Genomic DNA, 24011 nt, shown 5'->3' on the forward strand with positions numbered 1-24011 from the left:
TATATCTACTTGAAACTTCAATTGTAATAAACACTTTTGACTCGTAAGCTCATTTGTCAGCCTTATATAGTGAGTGTAATTTACTTAGCTAATTTCACTAGTAGATTATGTTCTTTCAGGGCACAGAGAAATAGGAATCATAAATATGCCATTACTGCCTGCTTTTGTACCTCATTTCACAGCCTCATAGCTTAAATAGAGAAAATATATTTGAAAGCACAAATTAATTGCACCTATTTTCTAGAAGCATTTCAAAATGCTTTCTTTTATTAGAGATACCAAATACACTCAGTGATAGAATTTAAGTAGATACATGTTGGTATTATGCAAACATAATAATAACAATGGTAATAATAATAGCAGTTACTCTCTAGTGCTTAACTGCCTATCAGGTATCATATTGAGATCCTTGAAAGGATTACTGCCTTTAATCTGCCCATGAACTTTTCAGAAAAGTCACTGTTGTTATTCCCATTATATAAAGGTGAAAACTGATATTTGAAGAGATAATCTTGCTCACATTATTCATGTTACTACTTTAGTGAAATTGGGGTCCATACCTGGACAATCCTACTCTATATTTATGCCGTGTAAAGTGTTATTCATTCAAATTCAGCAAAGAAACAGAATCCCATCTATATGCAGAAATAATCTTTACCTGCTGGCCTTACGTTTTACTACATAGGGAGTATGAGGCTTCAATCATAGCATGAAATACATGGATACAGTTATATGGCTTGTTTCTAAAAGTTGATTTTGGAATCACTCCCTTCTTCCCAATATGTGGGAGTAAAAATTCACTATTAGTACTTTTTCTAAAGTCTTCAGAGATTTTATACTGGCATGTATACTCATGAAAAGCTGTGTCCTAAAATGTAGTATCCCCATCTACCCTGCCACTCCCAAAATTCATAGGTGCCATAGTATTCAATAGTATCAAAGTAACTATTGAAGTTGTCAAAGGCACCTTTCTTCCATAGAACCTCCAGCCATACAAATATTACCTAATTTGTACTCTTAACATTCTAAAGACAGTTATTGGCATTATTAGAAGACTTTATTGAAGGGAGAAGTAGACAGAATCACAAAAATGAGTTCAAAAATCTAGGGAGGTCAAGGAGAAAATCCAGGGACTTTTTCCCCCTCATTCTTTTTTTTAAACTTCAAAATGTTCATTTCATCTGATCAGGAACAACTGTAACCATGTATCTTGCCCTATTTTGGCTATCTGGCTTCAAAAATACTTTCACTGGAAGATCATTGTAATTCAAATCCATTCGGTGCTGTTTCACTTTTGTAATTTGTTAGCTAAGTTTAAGTAGTGTATCCTGCACCTACTTTAATGATATAGCACACTGATAATATTTTTTCCTCATTTAAAGCTATGTTTACCCACAGCGCCTTAGCACCAAAAAAATTCTAAAAGGCACTCCTTACACATTTAAATAACCTGAACAAATAATTGATACAGGTTAAGCCCTGGCTAGTTCTGCATTTTCCAAGTTAAGATCACAGAATTTAAAAATTGCATATTAAAAAAAAAGTTGGTAGAATATATTTCCATAGGGCAGAAAAAACATTCAAGGTCACAATTCCTTGCTCCAACATGTAAGACACAACCAGGCTGATTTCCAGTTGAATTTTGCCTGAAGTTTTCTTAAGGCAATGATGGAAACTTTATTACAAAACATGGTAAAGTTGTCAGTGACAGAAAAATCAGGAGGTCAACAGAGGTAAAAGAGGAGAGGTGTCTAAATGGAAGTGAGAATCAATAACTTGCTTGTGAAAATCTGACTTATGTAATTTTTAAAGACCCTCAAAATAAGAGAAGAATAAAAGAGAAATTTAAAAGAAAACAAACAGCCAAAGAGGTGAGACACAGACATTTTGATTGGGGGTGTTGTCTAACTACACAATGAGGTCATCCCATCTCCCGGAAGTGACACGTAATCACCTGCTTTCCACTAGCTCCGCCCCTTCCCTCAAAGGTCCCGCCCCTCCACCAGCAGCCAGGAGGGTGTTAGGGGGCGTTTCTCCAGGAGGAAAGCTGTGAGCTGCGACGCTGAGGAAGGGGACCCCAAAACGTCTGGCACTGCCCCCTCCAGGGATCACTTTGGACCGCCTCACTCGGCCCAGCCGGATTCTGAAACGCCGAGGGGTCAACCTGATGGGTTTCGGGGTCAACGGAAGAGGGGAAGGGGAGCCCTGGCGGGGAGAACCCCCCGGTCCCCCGCCCAGCAGCTGAGGCACAGGAGGGCGGCCATCTTGGCCGGGAGGGTAGGGCTGGGGAGCTGCGGGCGCCGTGCGATTGGGGGGCTCGCCCGGAAGTGACGCCAACTACCCGGAAGCGGAGGGGGTTCCCTGGCCCACTCCCCCCTCGTTCGTTTGCTCCCCCGCTTCCTCCCCGCCCCCCTTCCTCTCCATTCGTTTCCCCCCCTCCCCGTTCCCTGCCTTCTTCCCCCCCCGCCGTCCCTCCCCCCCAACCTCCGGAGCTGGGAAGAGAGTCAAGATGGCGGCGAAATCCGATGGCGGTGGCGTGGGGGTGGGCTTCGCTCAGCTGCACAACCTGGACGAGGCGGTGGGCAGTGGCGGCGAGGAGGACGGGGAGCCCGGGGGAGGCGGCTGCGGCGGCGGCGGCGACGGCAGCGAGCCCGGCGAGAGCAGCTCGCTGCACATCTGCCACTGCTGCAACACCTCCTCGTGCTACTGGGGCTGCCGCTCCGCCTGCCTGCGCTCCCTCCTGGGCAAGAAGCCGCGCCGCAGCGCCGCCGCCGACGGGGGGGACCAGCCGCTGCAGCCTCCCGCGGCCCCCGGCGCCGACCGCCAACCCCCGACGCCCTCGGCCGCGCGGCCAGAGCCGCCGCCGCCGCAGGTGGAGCGGCCGTGGCTCGACTGCCTGTGGATCGTGCTGGCGCTGCTGGTGTTCTTCGGGGACGTGGGCACCGACCTGTGGCTGGCCCTCGACTACTACCGCAAGGGGGACTACGGCTACTTCGGGCTGACCCTCTTCTTCGTGCTGGTGCCGTCGCTGCTGGTGCAGAGCCTGAGCTTCCGCTGGTTCGTGCAGGACTACACTGGCGGCGGGCTGGGCGCCGTGGAGGGGCTCAGCAGCCGGGGCCCCCCCATGATGGGGGCCGTCTACGGCGCGGCCCGCGGCGTCCCAGGCGCGGGGGTCTCGGCCACGCCGGGGGCGCAGCGCCTGTGCCGCCTCTCCGTGTGGATCTGGCAGTCGGTCATCCACCTGCTGCAGATGGGGCAGGTGTGGAGGTAAGAGCACTGCGGGGTGGGGGCGGGCCGGCCCTGCGGAGCCCCTCTGCCCTCCCGGTGCTTCTGGGGCGGCCCCTCGGACGGGCCCAGCGCGGGGGGCTCGAAGGAGGGACCGGCCGCGTGCCGCCCCTGGCGTCTCCAAAAGACCAGCGTTTGATCTGGATCCCTGGCCACGCCTTTGGCCCGGGGAGGCCGAGACCTGCTGTTGGCCCGTCCTCATCCCCGCTTCGCACTCGGCAGGGTCCCTGCCTCAGCCCGCCCTCCCCGTCTCCTCTGCAGACCTCCGTTCCCGGGCGCCTCTTTTCCCTGCCTCCCGAGGTAACCAGCTGCAGGCGCCCTGGGCTGCACCCCACCTCGCGGCCCGGGGAAGCCTTCCCTCCTCCAGCCGCTGCACTCGGGTTTGTTCCCGGGTGAGACATCTTTCCCTCTTCCCCCGTTCTCCCTCTGCAGTGGCCTGCGTGGGGCCCTGTGGAAAAACCCTCGCTGCCGCCTGCGAGCACTCCTGGATTCCACGCCCCTTCCCCCTCCCGCACTCCCAGCCCCTGTGAATGACTCCAAACCGCTGCTCTCCCGAAAGGAAAAAAGACTTTTGTTTTTTTTTTTTTGGTTTACTGGATTAGACGTGTCCTTTTCTTAGTGACAGGTAAAAATGGAATAAAATGTGATGGGCGCGAGCGTTTGGTGTTAACTCTCACCTCCAGAAAACCAATTAGCCACCTGGATACCTATTCTGGGGGAACGATGTTTTTGGTAGCCAGGCCAGTGCGTAAGTGATTTATATTTACACAAGACCCAAGCTTGGCTTTGCGGCCCTTTCTCCCTTTGTAAATTTCCCGTGTGCCAGTTCAGTCCCTCACAAACCACTTGCAGGTGTTCTTTCAGCCAGGCGCCTTCACTGACTGCCTCCCTGGCTAAACTGAGGAAATGAACCCATTCACACCTGGGTACATCTGTGCCTTCTTACTTAAATTAGCTTGTGTGTATTCTGGAAACAGTGAGTTGCAGGTGAAAGCATTTGCAAGAGAAAAAAACTTACTGAAGATAAATTACACGCGGGCAAGCTCTTCAAGTGCATGGCTTCTATGAGAAGACATTTTGCCTAGGCTGCCCTGACTCCTAGCTTAGTAGGAGATTTTAGGCACTTAGTAGTTCAGGTAACAGATATACCCAGATTAGCTGAAATAAAATCTGCTGTCTTTTTAATGGTTTGTCCAGATCTCTTTGCGGAATTTATTTAAATAAAAACATTTCGGAAAGCATGGGGTTGAATTAAGTCAAATCACGAGAGTAGATGCAAGAACTTTGTCCTGCTGGGTTTACATGCAAATTCAGGCTAGGGGAAGTGAGGGTGGTTCCGTAGGCCCTGCACCACCCAGAGTTGTTTACTGGCCTTTCTAGGCTGAACCAAACAGCTTTTTCTCTAGCTGCATTTGTCTGCAGATAATTTGTTTCCTGCTGATAAGTTTATAAGAAGTGAGAGAATAAAAATAGGAAAAGTGCTGATTAACTTTTGGCTGTTGTAAGCATAGCTTGGGGTCAAATAAAATTCTGAAATATGTTTTAAATTTGGAATCTAAATTCCCAAACACCCACACACTCAAAGTCATACCGAATCAAAGGTAGTGTGTTTGGTATTGGAGATACCTTTTTTTTTTTGGGCGGGGGAGGGTGGTGGTTTCTGATTGTTAAGATGCCAGGAATGAAGCTGGGGAGGGACAAAAAGTATGGGGAAGAGAGATTTTAACATGCCAGTAGAATTTAGTAGCATGTACTGGTCGGCTTCTGCTGAACAAGCCGAAGTCAACTATCTCCATGAGGTAAACTTCTAAGTGTGGGCAATAAAAATGTTGGTGTCAAGTTAGAATTCCTGAGAGAACTGTTTCTAGTGGAATCTGTCCTGAACACTTATTAGTAGTTAAGCTTTGAGACAGAATGAAGTTGGAGTAGAATAAAATCCCACCTCCATTCACCTAAACGTTAATTGTTTCTGGGCAAAGTGGAAGTCCAGATTTTAGGGCAAACTGAAAAGTACATTTAAAATGTCAGTTCAGCTTTTTTAGTTGTATGTGGGGTAGTATTTTTTTTCTGATCTTAACTTTCATCTGCAGTGATATAAAGTGCCTGTGACTTTACTATCTAGTTTTTTTTACATCTTTTTTCAAGATTAGAGTATATCTCTAAATATTTCCCAAAGTTAAGTTATTAAAAGACATGCTAATTTTGGTAAGTTGTTTCTTCTAACATAGCTATACTTCAAAAGCAGTATTTACTGAGGAAGGATTTTATTAAAAAAAATTTTTTTCCCAGTTAGATGGTTTTGTTTGAAATACTGCAGGAGCAAGGTCTGCTGCTTTAATACCTGCTAGCCATGTTGTTTGTGTTGAAATCATTCATATGTAAAAGCTTTAGAGGAATTCTTGTTTTAATCTTTTGGCAAACAATTGCTTGTCAATGTGTATGAACATACATCATCTCTATTTTTATTGAAGATCTTTTGGGTTTATAGTTGTTTCCTTAATCATATTTGCTGTTGAAACTTTGCTGTCTCTTATGGTCACATGACATAAAGGTTAAGATCTAATATTTCTATCATTTGGTTTGGGCTGCATCTCTAAGAAAAGATGTCAGTGAAGTTGTACATTGTCAAAACTGATTCCATTAAACCATGAATACTTGTCTCTTCAGATTTTTTAAAATGTAAAATTATTTGGTTATAGCTTGGACAAAGCACAACACCTATTTAATAAAATTTAGTTTCCCTCGATATTAAGATGGGGCACTTCTGTGCATCTTGCCATTGCTGTCAAGATGGCAAATACTTGACGTCTTTTATCAAATGACTTTATAAAATGTAAGAAAGTATTTTTGGTTGGGCTGAAATTGGAGCATGGAAGAATGGTTGTCTGTAGAATGATGTGGCCCCGTGAACCTGCTTTGCAGAGCACTAGTGTGTGATTAAGGTCTTTTTCATGCATGCCTTACTCCCACTAATTACTAAACATGTAACAACCTCTGTATAGCTTGATGTGCTTTATTTTTCAGGTGCTTTTCGTGGGGATAACAGGCATATGAATCACGTATTCCAGGAGCATGAGTCACATTGGGCTTCACTTTTGTACAATGTGTTGTTAATAGAGAGCATTTTCTTGGAGGGTTTGGCTTTAGGAACAGTGTGATTTAGTTCGCTTATTGCATTGATGTGTGCAAGTTTTCCCTTGAGCTATTGTCCTTTCTCTGCTTTTGTGTTACTTTTAGAGGTTGCTTAGTGCATTGTCAGTTCTCTTCAGTCAAGAAGCAACAGTTATTTGACCAAAATGTCATGGCCACATCATTAATCTCCCATTTAATGAATGTAGTTTTATGTGTGTGTTTGCACCCTTCTATTTCAGAGTAAAAGGAATTTACTTCTTTATACGACTTGCCATATTTAAGAGGATGGTCAGTGGTTCTTTATCTTGTGAGATGGGATGTGGTAGAGGGTTGCCTTCAGGGGAGTAAAAAGGAAAAGGCATTTTGCATTTTATAATGGCACCATCCAGCTGAGCAGTCTACAGCTCTGTTTTAGCGTTGTTTTCTGATTTGAGACTGGTGCAATTTGGATATGCAGCTCTCTACACAATCAGCAGTGAATGTTGCTGGGCTGGCGAAGACGCTTTATTATTTTTTTAATCACTCCCCTGCCCTCCTCTCTGCTCCTCTGTGTAGGGATACTGTCTATGATGGGTCTTTGTTCATGTTGAATATTTTAGAATAGTGGTTCTTAGTTCTGGCTGAGAAGAGAATCTGTTGCAGCCCTTCAATAGAAAAGCCGAGGCACTGCTGGACCTGCTGAAGAAGACTCCCCGGGGAGGACCTAAGAAGTCATAGTTTTAGAAGACCCACAGGTGATCATGTGGGAACCCCACGCTTGAGAAACACTTGAGAACTGGATTTCAGGCTTATTCCATTTGGAGAGGAATGTTAGATTTGTGTTCTTAATAAATATGATGGCAGAATTGGGAAAGAAATGATCTGGTACCATTAAGTTTGGCCCCCGGATAACACCATAACGAACGACTTTACCTTGGGAGCACGAGTGTCTCGAGGGCTACTCAAGGGGATGCCCTAATGTAATGGTACTCCGTGTTTTCTGTTTTTGTTTTGTTTTTTTTGAGCTCAAGTATTAATCTCATTCTGAAAGAATTCGCAAATTCAAAACAGTCTTCAGTAAATGTAACCCACTTCTCTTTGCCTTTTGTGAGATACAAATAATGTTTATGTTGCGTGTGAAAGGTATAATAATTCTGTTTATATCTGAAACGAATCTATTAAATAGTCTTGAGGAAACATAACTGGGATTATGAGTGGTGTTGGGATAAGTGATCTGTAATGTCCCTCTAATGCTAAGATTTTGTGGTTTAAGAATGGTAATATTCAATATTTAGATACGTACAAATAAGGAAATTCATCTGTGTGGGGCCAGGGTACCATCATAGACACATTAATAGATTGTATACTTGTATTTGTGGGGTGTGTGGGTGTGTGAGTAGAGAGAGAATGAGTTTTATATGCTTATTAATGGGTGAGAATCTCATTGTAAAAATAGCATTTTTTTTTTTTTTAATTTTATCCGTAAGCTTAATAGAATTCTGGTTAAAAAGAAGCTCAGTGGGAGGCCGAGGCAGGCGGATCATGAGGTCAGGAGATCGAGACCATCCTGGCTAACATGGTGAAACCACGTCCCTACTAAAAAATACAAAAATAATTAGCTGAGTGTGATGGCGGGTGCCTGTAGTCCCAGCTACTGAGGAGGCTGAGGCAGGAGAATGATGTGAACCTGGGAGGCAGAGCTTGCAGTGAGCTGAGTTTGCGCCACTGTACTCCAGCCTGGGCGACAGAGCGAGACTCTGTCTCAAAAAAAAAAAAACTCAGTGGGGTTTTTCTGAGGGGAAAGTTGGGTAAAATTGATCTGAGAAAAGTATAAATGAGTTTGAGTAGTCAAAAAACTTTGAAGAATGTTGAGGCTTACCCGATCAGGAAGTGGATGTGCTATAATGTGTCAATAATTAGACCAATGTGCAGAGAAATTAAGCAGATAGTTCAAAGGAGAATGAAGAGTCTATACATATATAGATATGTTTGTGAGAATTTAGTACATAGTAAAGGTGGCATTGCTAATCAGTGGATGGAAAAAGAATTATTTAACAAATGATAGCAATCGAATATCCAGTTGGAAAAAAAAAATGAATCTCTACCTTAGGTAAACAGAAGTGCTAAAAGAATGAAAGGCGTAAACATAAAGTGTTAAACTGTAAAAACACTAGGATGATTATTTTTTATAATGTTGCAGTGGGCAAGACCCTTTGGTACCATCAAGGAAAAGGAGGAGCAGATTTAACCACATGAAGTTGCCTCTCCTGGTTTCTTCCCTTCTTCCTCCTCCCATCTGAAAAATCCAGAAATACATGCTTAGCTGTGAGGGTAAGTGGGTTAAATTGAGACAGAGATCCTTCCTGTGGGAGAATGAATAAGAAGCGAACATCTCTGAAGATTTATTTCTTGTTTTTGAGTGAACAGTAACCCTAAAAACTTGACATTTGTGGTAAATCCTCAAGGGAAGGGGATGAAAAAATGGCATGCTTTGGAGCGAAATTGCAACTGGTGATGCAGCATAGTATTTCCAGAAGGATCCAGAAATGAAGTATCAAAATCTGTGTTGTAAGAAGGCCAGAGCTCCTGAAATCTAGCAGGCAGGTGCCTACTAGAAGTCACAAGTTGTTCATTTCTGTCTTCAACATCATTTGACTATAGACTTACTCATAAGGTCAGTTGCCTAGTCAGGCTTATGCAGTAGGTAGATGCTGGAATGTTGGAAAGATTCTGTGGGATGGAAAGATTCTGTGGGATGCAAAAAGAAGTTATGTCTCCAATGTTGCCATTTTCACCCCGGGATGATTTGCTTTATAGCGAGCTGTCTGCAAATAAGTTTGTGGTTAAAATTTTAGTTTACTCCCCATGATGTGCTGTTCATCTAGTTTCTTCTCATCAGAAATTCTGGATTTCTTATTTGACTTTTAAAAAGTAAAACTTTTAAAAAAATTTATGAAAATATACTCTCATTTAACAAGTTCAGTGACTTTTGACTAATTGCCTAAAGACAATCCACTGCTTACCACTATTGGAGATATTTAAGAAAAGCACAGGACATAGCCTGGTATGAAGGGAATGACTGTTGGAGGTAAGAAGTCAGGTTTGTCACTCTGCAAGTTACAACCACTGGCCTCAGTTTCTTCATATTTATCAAACAAGGAGTTAAATGGATTGATCTTTAATGTCTCTTCAATGTAAAAAAGTTCATTATGCTACAGGTATTTGTGCTTTGAAAATAGCGTTAAAAAGGGAATTTCAGTCTGGTTTGATCAATTAAACTATTTTTAAAGCAAGTATATATGTCTCCTAGGTGCTGATTTGGAGTAGAGAGTTCTAAGTCCTGCCATGGATTGTTCTGACTTACTAAACAAATTCTCATTTTGAGTCACTTACCTACCTATAGGGACATTTTGTAGATCTCATTAGTTAATGTCAAAATTTATGGCAGACTAAATTTACTGAGAAACTTGTGCTGACTTTATCAGCTAATTTTGTGAATTTGCAATTTCAGCTAAAATTAAACTATATTTTTCAGTACTCTTTTTTTGTCATCTGTTTTAAATTTTTACTGGTAGATTAAGCTAAAGCAATATATGCATATCTGTTTAAGCCATGTATTTTGGAGGTTTTTCTGAATTGTTTACCAAGGTTAATTTCTTTTGTGGGGGGTCAGAACCTTAAAATTACCTACTGTAATTTGTTGTTTGAGATGTGTTCTTTAACTTTGAAAAGTTAGTGTTTGTAAAACAATTTTTTTTTTTAGTGATACTATCATGTCACTTCAGCTCTTTTAGGAAATAATTCTGTTAAGTGAATTTTTTTTTTTTTTAGATTAAGGTATAAGTTCTTTTTTGGCACTAGTCGAATTTTTAGGAAAGATGGAATTTGCTTAGAGAATTCAGTGGATATTGTTACAGTGACAATATAGTTCTACATAAAATTTCAACATTAGAGTTTTCATTTCTGTATTTCTAATGTGGATAGATCTTGGTATATTGCATATTTTAATATAGCTCAAAACATACTACTGCACCCTATGGTATTTTACAGATTGCTAACAAAAAATTTCTTCTCATTGATCTCTTTTACCTTGGAATGTTAAACAAGTGGTTTTAAAAATAATTTTTGTTTTGAATGGAGTGTTTTCGTCTTCTTAGTTTAAATGAGGAAGCAATATCTGTTTTATCTTGGTCATTGATTTAGAGCATGGACTATGCTCATCATTCATTTCTAGGAAGAAATTAGAGTATTCGGTTCACAGAGAGCTACATACTGTTTTCTTCACAACCCTCTTGGAGGACAGGTAGGATTGATAATTACAGCTTGCCCTGGCCAGACGCTTTCACTCATGGGTCGGTGAGCTAAAACATTCGTATCACCATGATGCTTCCTTTTCTTTCCGTCTTAAATACACTGAACAAATGAGGAAAGGCAGCAGATTTGAGGAAGATGCCAAACCCGTAGCTTGGGAAGCTTGCCAGTAAAGTCGAGCAGGCAGGGCAATCCAGAACTCAGGCCCCTCCAGAGGGCAGGCGCCTGGCTTTCTCACTTCAGCTGTGTTTCTTCAAGTGTGGCAGAGACTCCTGTGTTAGGAGAGTGCACGGGGCCATTAACATGCGGATTCCAGGCCTTACTACAGACTTCAGGATCAGAGCCTCAGGGAGTTGGGCCAGGGAATGTGTATTTTTGCTCAATTTTTATTACTGAAGCTTTTAAGCACACAGGGAAATAGAGCAGTATAATGAATAGCTGTTACCATTCACCTGGCTTCAGTAATTTTTTTTTTTAAAGAAACAAGATTCTCACTCTGTTGCCCAGGCTGGAGTGTAGTGGCGTGAGCATAACTCCCTGCAGCCTTGAACTTCTAGGCTCAAGCAATTCCCTTGCGTCTGCCTCCTGAGTAGCTGGGGCTTAAGGTGTGTGCCACCACACCTTGCTCGTTTAAAAAGATTTTTGTAGGCCAGATACGGTGGCTCACGCCTATAACCCCAGCAGCTTGGGAGGCTGAGGCAAACGGATCACGAGGTCAGGAGATCGAGACCATCCTGGCTAACATGGTGTCTCTACTAAAAATACAAAAATTAGCCAGGTGTGGTGGCATGTGCCTGTAGTCCCAGCTACTCAGGAGGCTGAGGCAGCAGAATCACTTGAATCCGGGAGGCAGAGGTTGCAGTGAGCTGAGATTGTGCCATTGCACTCCAGCCTCAGTGACAGAGCGAGACTCCATCTCAAAAAAAAAAAAAAAAAAATTTTTTTTTCAGAGATGGGGGTCTTGCTATATTGCCCAGGCTGGTTTTGAACTGTTGGCCTCGATCAGTCCTCCTGCCTTGTCCTCCCAAAGTGCTGGGATTATAGGCGTGAGTCGCTGTGCTTGGCCAGTTGTTGATATAGATATATTTGGCCGGGTGTGGTGGCTCATGCCTGTAATCCCAGCACTTTGGGAGGCCGAGGTGGGTGGATCACGAGGTCAGGAGATCGAGACCATCCTGACTAACATGGTGAAACCCCGTCTCTACTAAAAAAATACAAAACATTAGCTGGGTGTGGTGGTGGGTGCCTGTAGTCCCAGCTACTTGGGAGGCTGAGGCAGGAGAATGGTGTGAACCTGGGATGCGGAGATTGCAGTGAGCCAAGATCATGCCACTGCACTCCAGCCTGGGCAATGGAGTGAGACTCCGTCTCAAAAAAAAAAAAAAAAAAAAAAAAAAAAAAAATATATATATATATATATATATATGTATGTGTGTGTATTTAACACATATCCTATCCTGATGTTGCACCTCTAAATACTTCATCTCAAATATGAAATATTTAGAATAATTCTACAAAGCTACAGTATCATTGCATCTGAGAAAATTAACAGTATTTCCATAATTTTCCTTAATTCTGTAAAATCATCTAATAGCTGCTTTGTAGTCAGATTTACCTAGTTTTTGTCCCCAGCAGATTTATTTGTGGTTTTTTTCTCCCCTTCAAACAGGGACTTAGTAAAAATTTATGAATTACGTTGCTGTTTCTTTAAAAGAGTCCCTCTCCTTTTTTTTTTTCTCATGACATTGACTTTTTTCCAGGGTCCAGTCCAGTTCTCTTGTCTGCTCATATTTTGCATTGCCTGAGTGTTTCTTCCAGGTGCCATTTGCACTCTGTATGTCTAGTAAACTTGAAGTTGCATCTAGGAGCTGAATTACATTCAGGCACAAATTTTTGTCAGAAGTACTGCTTTCTTCATATTTGCATCATATCAGTAGGTGCCCCATACCTGTTTTGTCCGACTATTAGTGATGCTAAGTTTTATCCCTTGGTTAAGGTTGCGACTGCCAGATTTCTTTATATAAAGGTAGTTTTTCCCTTTGCTATCGGTAGGTAACTGGGGAGTCATATGTTAGCAAAGTGTCAGTGTCTAAAACCCTTTACCTTATGGTTTTGGTGTCTGTTGAGAATCCTTGCTGGAATCAATTATTAAGTAGTTGTCGGTGGTGGGGATGTGTATTTTAAACAGGCTTCCTGGTAATTCTAACCTTTAAGGTTTGATAGCCACTGCTGTCATATTAATAGAACTAGGAGCTGAGTTATCAGGTCTGTTGAATGACTTGCCAGTCAACAGTTAATGAGTTTAAGCTTCATGTTCATTTTAGAGAAACTAAGATAAATAAAGTGCCCCCTAAGGCCCTCTATGTCCTAGTTTAGTTGTTGGAGAGGACATGTGTGTGATGCTTGCAGTAAACTTGAGGTGAGCCCTGCTAGTGTGTTAGAATGTATGACAAAAATTCAAGCAGAGTGGAGGAGGCATAGAGAAATTAAGGAGGAAAGAAAACTATATTGGATATTCTGTTTTTATATACATTGTCTCACTTAATTTTCACAAGCATTTTGTGCCCATTTTATAGACGAAGAAGTGGGCTTAAAGTGATTAAGTAACCTATGGCACTGGTGGAGGCAACTTTTGAAGCCAGAGCCCACCAAGCTGTGGGCGGGACAGAATTAGTTTGCTTTACTCTGGGACGTTGTTTTCTGGCTTATTGAAGATGGAGGAATGATATTCTTCAACCCCTGGGGCCTCTTGGTATATAAGCTGAGGTTCTTTGAGACCTCTGATGTCTAGTCTAATGTATTAATATTAAACTGCAGAGCTTGGGGTAGGCTTGTAACTCTTGTAGTTGACTGTAACTGCTGATGGATCAAACAGCTGAGTAATATTAATACCTCTGGGTCTTAGGACATAGTTTTCAGTACTTCATTCTCCTTCTCAGGGTAGGTGCACCTTTTGACCCTGTGACTTCCACATTACAGAAAGGAATATGTAGGTTTGGCATACCCCACAGGTCCCATGTAAATACTGCACTCAAATATGTTGGTTCTCTCTTGACCTGTTGGAAACATTGAGAACAGCAGTTGTATCCCGAGGTTATAAGGAAGCTCCCCTCCCCTCCCCTCCCCTCCCCTCCCCTTCCCTTCCCTTCCCTCCCCTCCCCTCCCCTCCCCTCCCCTCCCCTCCCCTCCCCTCCCCTCCCCTCCCCTCCTCTCCTCTCTTCTCTTCTCTTTTCTTTTTGTGTGACAGTTTCACTCTTGTTGCCCGGGCTGGAGTGCAATGGCGCAATCTCGGCTCACTGCAACCTCTGCCTCCTGGGTTCAAGTGATTCTTCTGCCTCGGCCTCCCAAGTAGCTGGGATTACAGACATGAGCCACCATGCCTGGCTAAATTTTGTACTTGTAGCAGAGACAAGGTTTCACCTTGTTGGTCAGGCTGGTCTCAAACTGCTGACCTCAGGTGATCTGCCCTCCTCAGCCTCCCAAAGTGCTGGGATTACAGGTGTGAGCCACTGCACCCGTCCAAAGCAGCTGTTTTCAAACCTTGACTGTGCATTGGAATCACTTGAGGAACCAGATATTTGGAATCTACCATAAGAGATCTGGGATGGGCCCAAGAATCTATATATTTTAAAAATCTAGGTTTTCAGAAAGTTCCCTAAGCAGTACACAGGGATGAGAAGCAAAGTTGTGCAGGCTGATTTCTATCAATATCTACGAGTTAGTTATCAGGGAGAAGGAGCATATGTTAGAATGACTTGGGAATTTTTTTTTTTTTTTTTTGATCAACTTTTTAGCACTAGGCATTTTAGATTTAGAGGGGCGGAATGGATAAAAGAAGGTCCGCAGGTGATTCTAATGGATTACCAGTTTTTGTGTGTTTTTTTTTTTTTTTTTTTTTTTGAGACGGAGTCTTGTTCTGTCGCCCAGGCTGGAGTGCAGTGGCCGGATCTCAGCTCACTGCAAGCTCCGCCTCCTGGGTTTACGCCATTCTCCTGCCTCAGCCTCCCGAGTAGCTGGGACTACAGGCGCCCGCTACCACGCCCGGCTAATTTTTTTTGTATTTTTTAGTAGAGACGAGGTTTCATCGTGTTAGCCAGGATGGTCTCGATCTCCTGACCTTGTGATCCGCCCGTCTCGGCCTCCCAAAGTGCTGGGATTACAGGCTTGAGCCGCAGCGCCTGGCCTAGATTACCAGTATTTAAACGTACATGGGAATGGTGAGAAAATCCGAGAACCTTGTAACAGAGAAGCTCAGTGCCAGAAATCCTAGGAGAGGCTGGGCTGGCAGAGGTGGGGCCTGGGGTCTGTGGACTTGCACAGGGCAGGGAGGGTTAGATGCTCTGCTCATTATGATTCTGCATCAAAATGAGCAGCACTCCAAATCTGTCATTTTGTTTGGTCATAAGGAAAGCAGCTTTTGAGTAGTCAACTGAAGAGTTATAAATCACCCTACACTGTACATTTAAAAGATGCCATTTTGCCTTCAAAGATGAAGAAAACGGAAGGAAAAGATGGTGTCTTCCAATAAAGGAATTCTGCGTTCAAAGTTCAGCAATCAAGTGGTTTTGGTTGCGCCTGGAGGGTGATGGTATATATGGCTGTGGGTTGGAAGGAAAGATAAACTACAATAAAGGACTCATTACTCAGTTTGCAGATTAAACAGAAGTTGTCAAAACGAAGCTGAAGTTAGAGACAATCATGTGATGAGTTTGGAAAAACAGAATTTGAATGTAGCATTTGTGGACTGTGTTTGGGGTGTCCACTATTTGATAGGATCTGCATAATAATTTTTAGGTAGTTTCTGAGATGTAATGTGGGAAGAGTCAATGTGTACCCCAGCAGGCCTTTATGATTAAATGTGATATGTGTCAGGCGTGTTACCTGATTTTGGATGGGGCCTGATGAGGTTGGAGTGTTTCTTTTTGCTTATTGCTTGGCATTTCAGCTCACTATCTCAGTTTGCGATGGGCTCATATCTGCTGTAATGTGATATACACATTCCTGAAAAACCTCTCATTCTGCAAAATCATACACTAAAAATAACAGGGCTATAGGAAAAAAATAGAATTAAGGCCAGACTACTTAAAACTATGTAACTTTTTGAGTGGAATTTTAACAAAAGCAATGACAATTGAAGTAAAAATACAGGGAGGCTTAACTCTTCCTTGACACTTGCACTCAGCATTACACCCAACTGATTGTAGGCCTTATTTTATCCTGGGACATGTTTATCCCGGGTTTTAGGTTCATTCTTGGAGATGTTAGTTTATTATGGAGGCCAGTTTCACCAGAATTAAAGCTCTGCTTCAGAGTGTAGCCTTCATGTGCCCCACACTATCACTGGGTAATGGAGAGCCCAGTAAATACTGAGGTGACTAAACCAGCCACCCTCATGCCCACTACTTGCACAAAAGGAAGGTGGTTTGATACAATTGATTTTTCTTAGGGTTTTTTTTTTTCTTTTTTTTCTTTTTTCTAAGTCTTTCATATTATTTGTGAAAAAATCTTGGCCCTCAATAGCTTCAAAACGTTAACATGCTGGGAAGAATGGCTCCTGAACCAACGCTCCTTTTGCATGATACTGTTGTCATTCCCATTTTGCCAGTCATGTGGGAAGGAATCCACATCCCAGAGACATGTGTTGTGGCAGTTCTGACATGTTTTTGAATCAGCGATGGTGTCAAGATGCAGCTTTTGAGAATGTCAAGTTTCAGTTGCTTTGGGAAGTTCTTGTTTGGGAGATATCCTAGAGTGTTTCAAGGTTAAATGACATTTCTTACCTTTCTTATGTTTTGTTGGCCCTTGTCTACAATAAAGAACTGAAGTGGAGCTATTTTTGTCCACTTTCACATTCTGCCTCTGAAACCCAGCCACTGGGTGGGATGCTATAATTTCTCAATGCAGCATCGGCATTTGAACAACACATGTGAAGCAGGAATGGTTTTACGTTTTGGTTCATTTGAAATGTGGTTATAGTGAGGTTTTAAATAAATCATTTGAGCAGACAGTAAACAAAAAAAGAGCAGCAGTAGCCAGTTGTCAAGGAAAAGACTGATGGGTAGAATAAACAGACTGCTTTCTGCAGTATAAACAATCTGTTTTCATGTTTTTTTTCTCTTTCTTTTTGAAGGGTGATTGGGAGAACTTCCAAATTAAGTAGAAGTTAGTTAAATATGAGAGGCAGTAAATCCACAATGTGTGTTAATGATTATTACAACCTGTGTTCTCAATAGCTATAATAACAAAAATGTCAGTGACTGAACACAATGGAACAGTATTGTTTATCATGGGGTGGAATGGCTGGTGGTGGCTTTGACATCCTCAGGACTCAACACCTCAGCATTCAGTCAGAGAAAGGAAAGAAACTATGGAGAAAGTATAACTGCTTCTTAAAAACTCTAGCTTGGGCCAAGCGTGGTGTCTTATGCCTGTAATCTCATCATTTTGGAAGGCCAAGGTGGGAGGATCACTTGAGCCCAGGAGTTTGAGACCAGCCTGGGCAATGTAGGCAGACCCTGTCTCTACAAAAATTAAAAATAGATGAGCTGGATGTGGTGTGGCACACCTGTGGTTCCCAGCTAGTTGGGAGGCTGAGATGGGAAGACTACTTGAGCTCAGGAGGTTGAGGCTGCAGGGGGCTATGATTGTGCCACTGCAGCCTGGGTGACAGAGCAAGACTCTCTCTCTCCAAAAAAAAAAAAAAAAAAAAAAAAAAAGCCCTGGTTTGAGGTGAAGTGAAACACATCACTTCCACTCATGTGCCATTGTGAAGAACTAGCCGTGGACCATACCTAGATCAAGGGTGGCTGGGCAACACCTTCACGTCACAGGAGAAGGAGCCTGCATTTTGGTGGATAGAGACTCAAAAAATTCTGTGTATATCAGGTACCCTCCAGATTAAAGTGGGAAGGGGATAGGAGCCATGAATGTGTCTGTGTGTGTGTATATATAAAAGAAATGGTATTGCAGAGTACAAGAGACAATTTCCCTTTAAAACTTTAATTTCTGTTTTGATTCGGGAGTTGGCAAGCTTTCTCTGTAAAGAAGTATTTTAAGATGTGTAGCCACAGAAGGCCTCTGGTGCACAGTCCCCTTAAAAAATATAAAAATCATTCTTAGTCTGAGGGTCATACAGAAATAGCCTGAGCCCTGTTTCCGTTGGTCAGCTCAAACAGGTAACTATTTAAATTAGCTTTTAAAAATACTTGTGAAGTTTAATGAAGAGTGAGCCATACTAAATATACTAAACTATCTTGAAACAATACAACTGGAGTTTTAAATAATTTTTCTTTTTTTTTTTTTTTTTTTTTTTGAGACGGAGTCTCGCTCTGCTGCCCAGGCTGGAGTGCAGTGGCCGGATCTCAGCTCACTGCAAGCTCCGCCTCCCAGGTTCACGCCATTCTCCTGCCTCAGCCTCCGGAGTAGCTGGGACTACAGGCACCCGCCACCGCGCCCGGCTAGTTTTTTTTTTTTTTTTTTTTTTGTATTTTTTAGTAGAGACGGGGTTTCACCGTGTTAGCCAGGATGGTCTCGATCTCCTGACCTCGTGATCTGCCCATAATTTTTCTTTAGATGAGGTTTCATTGAGGTAAAAATGGCCTTCATGGACTCAATGAAAAGTATTACAGTCCTGTGCCCAAGACTCATCAATGTTTCAGGTCTTAAAGAAAACTTCATCTGGTTGAGGAAAGATTGGGATCTTGGTTTGTGAGCACAGCTTGTGTGCTCTCACAAAATCTTGTCCCATCGTTGGAGACTTTATTGGGTGCCATCTCCCAGGAAACTATCCCCAAAAGTGACTACTTGTTCTCATCTGTTGAATATATAGACCACCAAATAGATACCTAAAAAATGTGCAAAATTATACCTACATTTAGAAATTTACTCTAAAAGCCTATACAGTAAATCTTCAACGTCATCAATGCGTTCTTAGGAACTGCAATTTTAAGTGAAACTATGTATATGGAAGCCAGTTTTCCCATAGGCTAATTGATGCAAGCACAAGTTAAGTTTCTATGGCATATTTCTGGTCACAAAAACACCACCAAACTTTTAAGTAAAGACCAAAAACACTTCAGGCATTAAACATTGAAATAAATGTGAGCCATAACCTACATTTAAGAAAGATTAATACAACGTGAGGTAATTATTTACCCACTTATTGCACCTGGTCACAGGTGGCCAGAGCCTATCCTAGGAGCTCAGGGCACAAGGTGGGCACCAACCCTGGACAGGGTGCCATCCTATCATGGGGCACACTCACACCCCCACTTATGTCCTTAGACTGGACCCAGGTAAATGCATTAATAAACTTAATGTGCTCAGCTTTGTCCAGGAGGAAACCCGAGTACCTGGAGAAAACCCACCAGACAGTGGCCTGGTTTGGGAATGGATTTTTCTTATCAACTGTGTAACTAAATGACGGTCAATGAAACGATGTTATTTGAAGATGTGCTGTGTACTAAAATATACGGAATTCTATTTGGTTTGTGTGTTAGTAACCTCTGGGGATGGATTCAAATGATCTAAAAATTCCTTATTGAGGCTGGGCATCGTGGCTCATGCCTGCATTCCCAGCACTTTGGGAGGCTGAGGCAGGTTGATTGCATGAGCCCAGGTGTTTGAGACCAGCCTGGACAACATGGTGAATCCCTGTATCTACAAAAATGAAAAAAAGTTATAAAAATCCTTATAAAGGTGTTAAATATCTAAATATGACTTAAATGTAAAACCAAACCAGAAATGTTTTCGTCAAAACAGGTCAGTATGTTTTGTAAGTTCTTATAGAAAACCATAAAATATTTAAAAAACAGAAATCTACCATTCTAGCACTGAAGTTTCTAACAGTCAGCTATCTTAAAATACCTGTTTAGTTAGTTCCAAGTGTTAGGTTACATTTTCTGACATTCTTAATTGACTTTTGAAAATTAAGTTACTAATAAATGAAATAATATAAATATGTGTGTGTGTATATGTATGTATGTGTATATATGTGTGTCTGTATATATATATATGTATGTATTTAGAGGCTATTTAATAATTTAAAAGTTCCTTTCCATAGTATCTCCACCAGTTGAGACTGTACCAGGGTCTGCATGAGGGCTCTTGTTTCTTCTTAAAAAGCCAAAATCTGTGACCTGTGTGGCTAATAAGTAATTATTATCTTCTCAGACTATTGTACTTGAGAGATTAAACTGCAAATTATAATTAGAATAAAACTATACTCTGAAACCTTTAACAGACTCTGTATGGTGGTAGAGGTCAAATATACACTATGTATGCGATAATTTTTTTGTCTAGCTGATCTTATTAATAGAGTTTTAACACTTTTCATTATATTTGCTTATATTATCTGGTGCCGGCTGAGTCTTGCCCTTACACTGGAATCATCTGTTGTAGCCAGGGGATATTACTGTCCAGACTACAGACAGTCTTGACTTGTTGGCGTTGTATAAAACCATGTCTGAGCATGCTCCAGATAAACACTATTATGTACATTGCTTCCAAAAGTTCATACTACTGCAAATGTTATAATCCTTATACTGTGTTTAAACCCTTCTTCCTGAGCCTTTCCACTTCATGAGCCCACTTGGGCAGACTCTCCAAAAACCATACTTAGGGGCCTTATAGTAATAGTAATAGCATATGTCTTAGGACCTGTTTTCAAGACCAAATAAAAAATGAATTGGTTAACCTCACATTGTAGTTTATTTTGACTATCACAGGTGTAATCTTAAATAATTTTTAAAAATCTGGAAAATAAGCCAGGTGTGCTGATTCATACTTGTAATCCCAGCACTTTGGATTGCTGAGGTGGGGGGATCACTTGAGTCCAGGAGTTTAAGACCAGCTCGGGCCCAGTATGGTGGGACCCTATGTCTTCAAAAAGTTAAAAAAAAAAAAAAAACAACAAAAAACTAGCCAGGTGTAATGGTGCATGCCTGTAGTCCCATCTACTCGAGAGGCTAAGGAAGAGAATCACTTGCGCCCAGGACTTTGAAGCTGCAGTTATGTCCCACTTCACTCCAGTGTGGGTGGCAGAGCAAGACCTTGTCTCTAAAAACAAACAAAGAAAAACACAAGATAACAAGTGCTGACAGGTATGTGGAGAAATTGGAACCCTTGTGCACTGATGATAGGAGTGTGGAATGGGGCAGCTGCTGTGGAAAGCAATATGGTGATTCCTCAAAAAATGAAACATGGAATTACCCCATGATCCAGCAATTGTAATTCTGGGTATATATATACAAAAGAATTGAAAGGAGGTTCTCAAGGAGATATTTGTACAGCCACGTTCATAGCAGCACTATTCACAGTAACCAAAAGCGGAAGCCACCTAAGCCTTCGTCAACACGAGTGAATAAACAAAATGGATATGAGATGCGTACAAAGGAATATTTCAGCTTCAAAAAGGAAGGCAATTCTGACACATGCTGCAACATGGATGAACCTGGAGTACATTCTACAAAGTGAAATAAGCCTGCCACAAAAGGACAAACAGTATGTGATTCCACTTACAAAAGGGCCCTAGAGGAGTCAAGTTCATAGAGACAGAGAGTAGAAAGGGAGCTGCCAGGGGCTGGGGGGAGGGGAGATGTGGAGTTACTGTTAATATGGTGCAAAGTTCCAGTTTTACAAGATAAAAAGTTACAGAAATGACTGTTGATGCAGTGCGAGTGTATTTAATGCCACTGAACTGTACACTTGAAAATGGTTAAGATGGTAAATTTTGTTGTGTATGCTTTTCAGAATTAAAACATTTTTTACAAATACTCTAGATATTTTTATTTCTTCCTAGCCCTACTACAACTTGAAACACACAAATGAACGAACAAACAAAATCTTTTTCTCTTCCTCACCCGGGACTGTTGCCCAACTTACAAAACAAAACCACGGCTAATATATCCACACAGCTGACCCATCTGAGCTCAAGGTATGCCTCCTATCAGTGTCCTGGCCACACTGACCAGCTGAGGACCGGTCTCAGATGTCACCTAAAAGAACTTTAAAACTGACTACTTGCACTTCTGCAGCACAGTGTGACCATGACCAGGTAAAAAGTTAGTCCTGGTGTTAATGCGCCACAGTGATGCCTGTAATGACAGGGTTTAACAAGACAACCCCAGTGCCATTAAGCCTGAAATTATTCCAATATAGGACCTGTGTGGTATTTTAAGTCAGAAGAGTGCTCTTTCAAACTCCCCTTCCTACGATGTCACCTGTGGTCGTAGGGGCTCACCACCACCTTATAGCAAGGGCAACAGCCTGGTCCTCCCTTTTGGAGCCCAAGTCCTTAGCCCTGCCACGGACCAGTTAACTTGGGCAAGGTGTTGACTCTAAAACCCTATACTGTAAATAGTGTTTATTTTGGTTAGAAAGATTAGGAACAAACTGGGCATGGTGGCTCATGCCTGTAATCCCAGCACTTTGGGAAGTGGGCGGATCACTTGAGTCTGGGAGTTCAAGACCAGCCTGGGCAACATGGTGAGACTGAGACTGAGATGGGAGGGTGACTTGAGCCTGGAAGGCGGAGGTTGCAGGGAGCTGAGATCTCGCCACTACACTCCAGCCTGGGCAACAGAACCAGACCCTGTCTCAAAAATTAAATAAATAAATAAATAAATAAATCAGGAACAGCTTTGTGGAAGAAGATACTATGTCATAGGGTTGTTTTGAGTTAAGAATTAACACATGCCAAGTCTCAGAATAGTGCTTGATGCATATAGTAAGTATTTGCTGAACGTTAGGTATTAACAGCTTTTTCTACCTGGCCCACAGTGTTGAAGATTTGACTTGGCATTGATGAGGTTCTTCCTTGCCAAATTTTCCTCCTTTGTATAACTTATCTATTCCTCTTTCCACATATATAAATGTACAAAACAAGCCTTGCTTACGTGTTCAAAGTATGAATAAATTCTCCAAATAAAGACCTAACAATGTTAAAGCGTTACAAACATGTACCTATGAAATAATTGTTCTCATTGTGAGTGGAACCAGGAGAAAACTATAGTCACTTTGTAATCTAGTTATAGGTTGATATATGCTTGTATAAAAAGGCTATCCATATTCAAGAATAAAATTAGGCAAGCATGTCATCTGAAATACAGTCTGTCTAAAAGTCAAAACATTGTCTAGCACCAAAGAAATCTAAAAATGTTTATATAAGTTTTTAAGAAAAAATTTCATTATGAAATATCATACATATGTAAGCTTTTGACTGAAAAACGTTCACCAGTCTTCAGTTGATGAAGAAAATACTGAGTATAAATTGTTTAACTAAACAGCAACCCTTTAAAATCCCCTCACCAAAGACGGACATTAACCAGCATTTCCCATCCTTTCCAAACATGATCAACCAGTCTTAGTGCACTTGTTACTCTCAGGTCAGAGACCTTTTTTGGTTCCTCTTCATCCATAGAATACATCCGAAACTTTGAAACGAAACGTGTGAAGTGTTGTGGTCCCGGAAGACTTCTAACCCTGTATGTCATGATGGTGTTTTAGCCCCGACTTTCATAGCGAACTGTTACAGCATTTTATTATTTTTATATTTTAGACACAAGGTCTTGTTGAGTCGCTCAGGCTGTAGTGCAGTAACACGATCATAACGCGCTGCAGCCTTGAACTCCTGGGCTGACGTGCTCCTCCTGCCTCAGCCTCCCAAGAAGCTGGGGCTACAGGTGCAGGCCACCACAGCTGGCTAATTTTTGTAGTTTTGTATTTTTTCCCCCCCTGTGGAGATGGGGTCTCGCTGTGTTGCCCAGGCTGGGCTTGAACTCCTGGGCCCAAGCAGTCCTCCCACCTTGGCCTTGCAAAGCGCTGGGATTGCAGGTATGAGCCACTGTGCCGGTCCCAGTCATGACACCTTTGTATTTCAACCAAATCATTTTCCTGCCCTGTACTGTTTGTCTCCATGCTTTTGCATGTGCTGTTTCCTTTACTTGTTCTCAAACAGGGATGATTTTGCTTCCCCCACCCTTGCAGGGTATATGGCATGTCTAGAGACTGGTTGTCACAGCTGGAGGGGTGCTACTGGCTTAGTTGGTAGAGGCCAAGGGTGGTACTAAACTTACTATACAAGGGGAGGCCCTCACCACAAAGGATTTTTTAGTCCAAACATTCCTTGTGCCATGGTTAAGAAACCTGAGCTGGATAGTCCTTTCCCCTGTTCTTAGTTCAGGTTCCAGCCATTCTTTATGCTCTCTTGTTACCTCTTCTGTGAAAGCTAGTTCTGATCATTCCGTCCAGATAATCACATTTGACTTCGAACTTTCCCAGACAAAGCACTTTTGTTAATTAATACT

At 42.2% G+C, this 24011-nt stretch overlaps 1 protein-coding gene across 1 annotated transcript in view; it reads left to right on the forward strand.

Annotated features, from left to right (window-relative positions):
- The first annotated feature begins 2019 nt into the window (after positions 1–2019).
- The window catches only part of XKR6 (XK related 6), a 299519-nt gene continuing 277527 nt past the window's right edge, over positions 2020–24011 (forward strand). The window contains exon 1 of the mRNA XM_015144757.3: positions 2020–3267. Within this exon, the coding sequence (XP_015000243.2) occupies positions 2510–3267 (758 nt within the window). The 5' untranslated portion in view covers positions 2020–2509. The remainder of the gene's footprint in view (positions 3268–24011) is intronic.

This window comes from Macaca mulatta, chromosome 8, assembly GCF_049350105.2.
Source record: "Macaca mulatta isolate MMU2019108-1 chromosome 8, T2T-MMU8v2.0, whole genome shotgun sequence".
NCBI lineage: Eukaryota > Metazoa > Chordata > Mammalia > Primates > Cercopithecidae > Macaca > Macaca mulatta.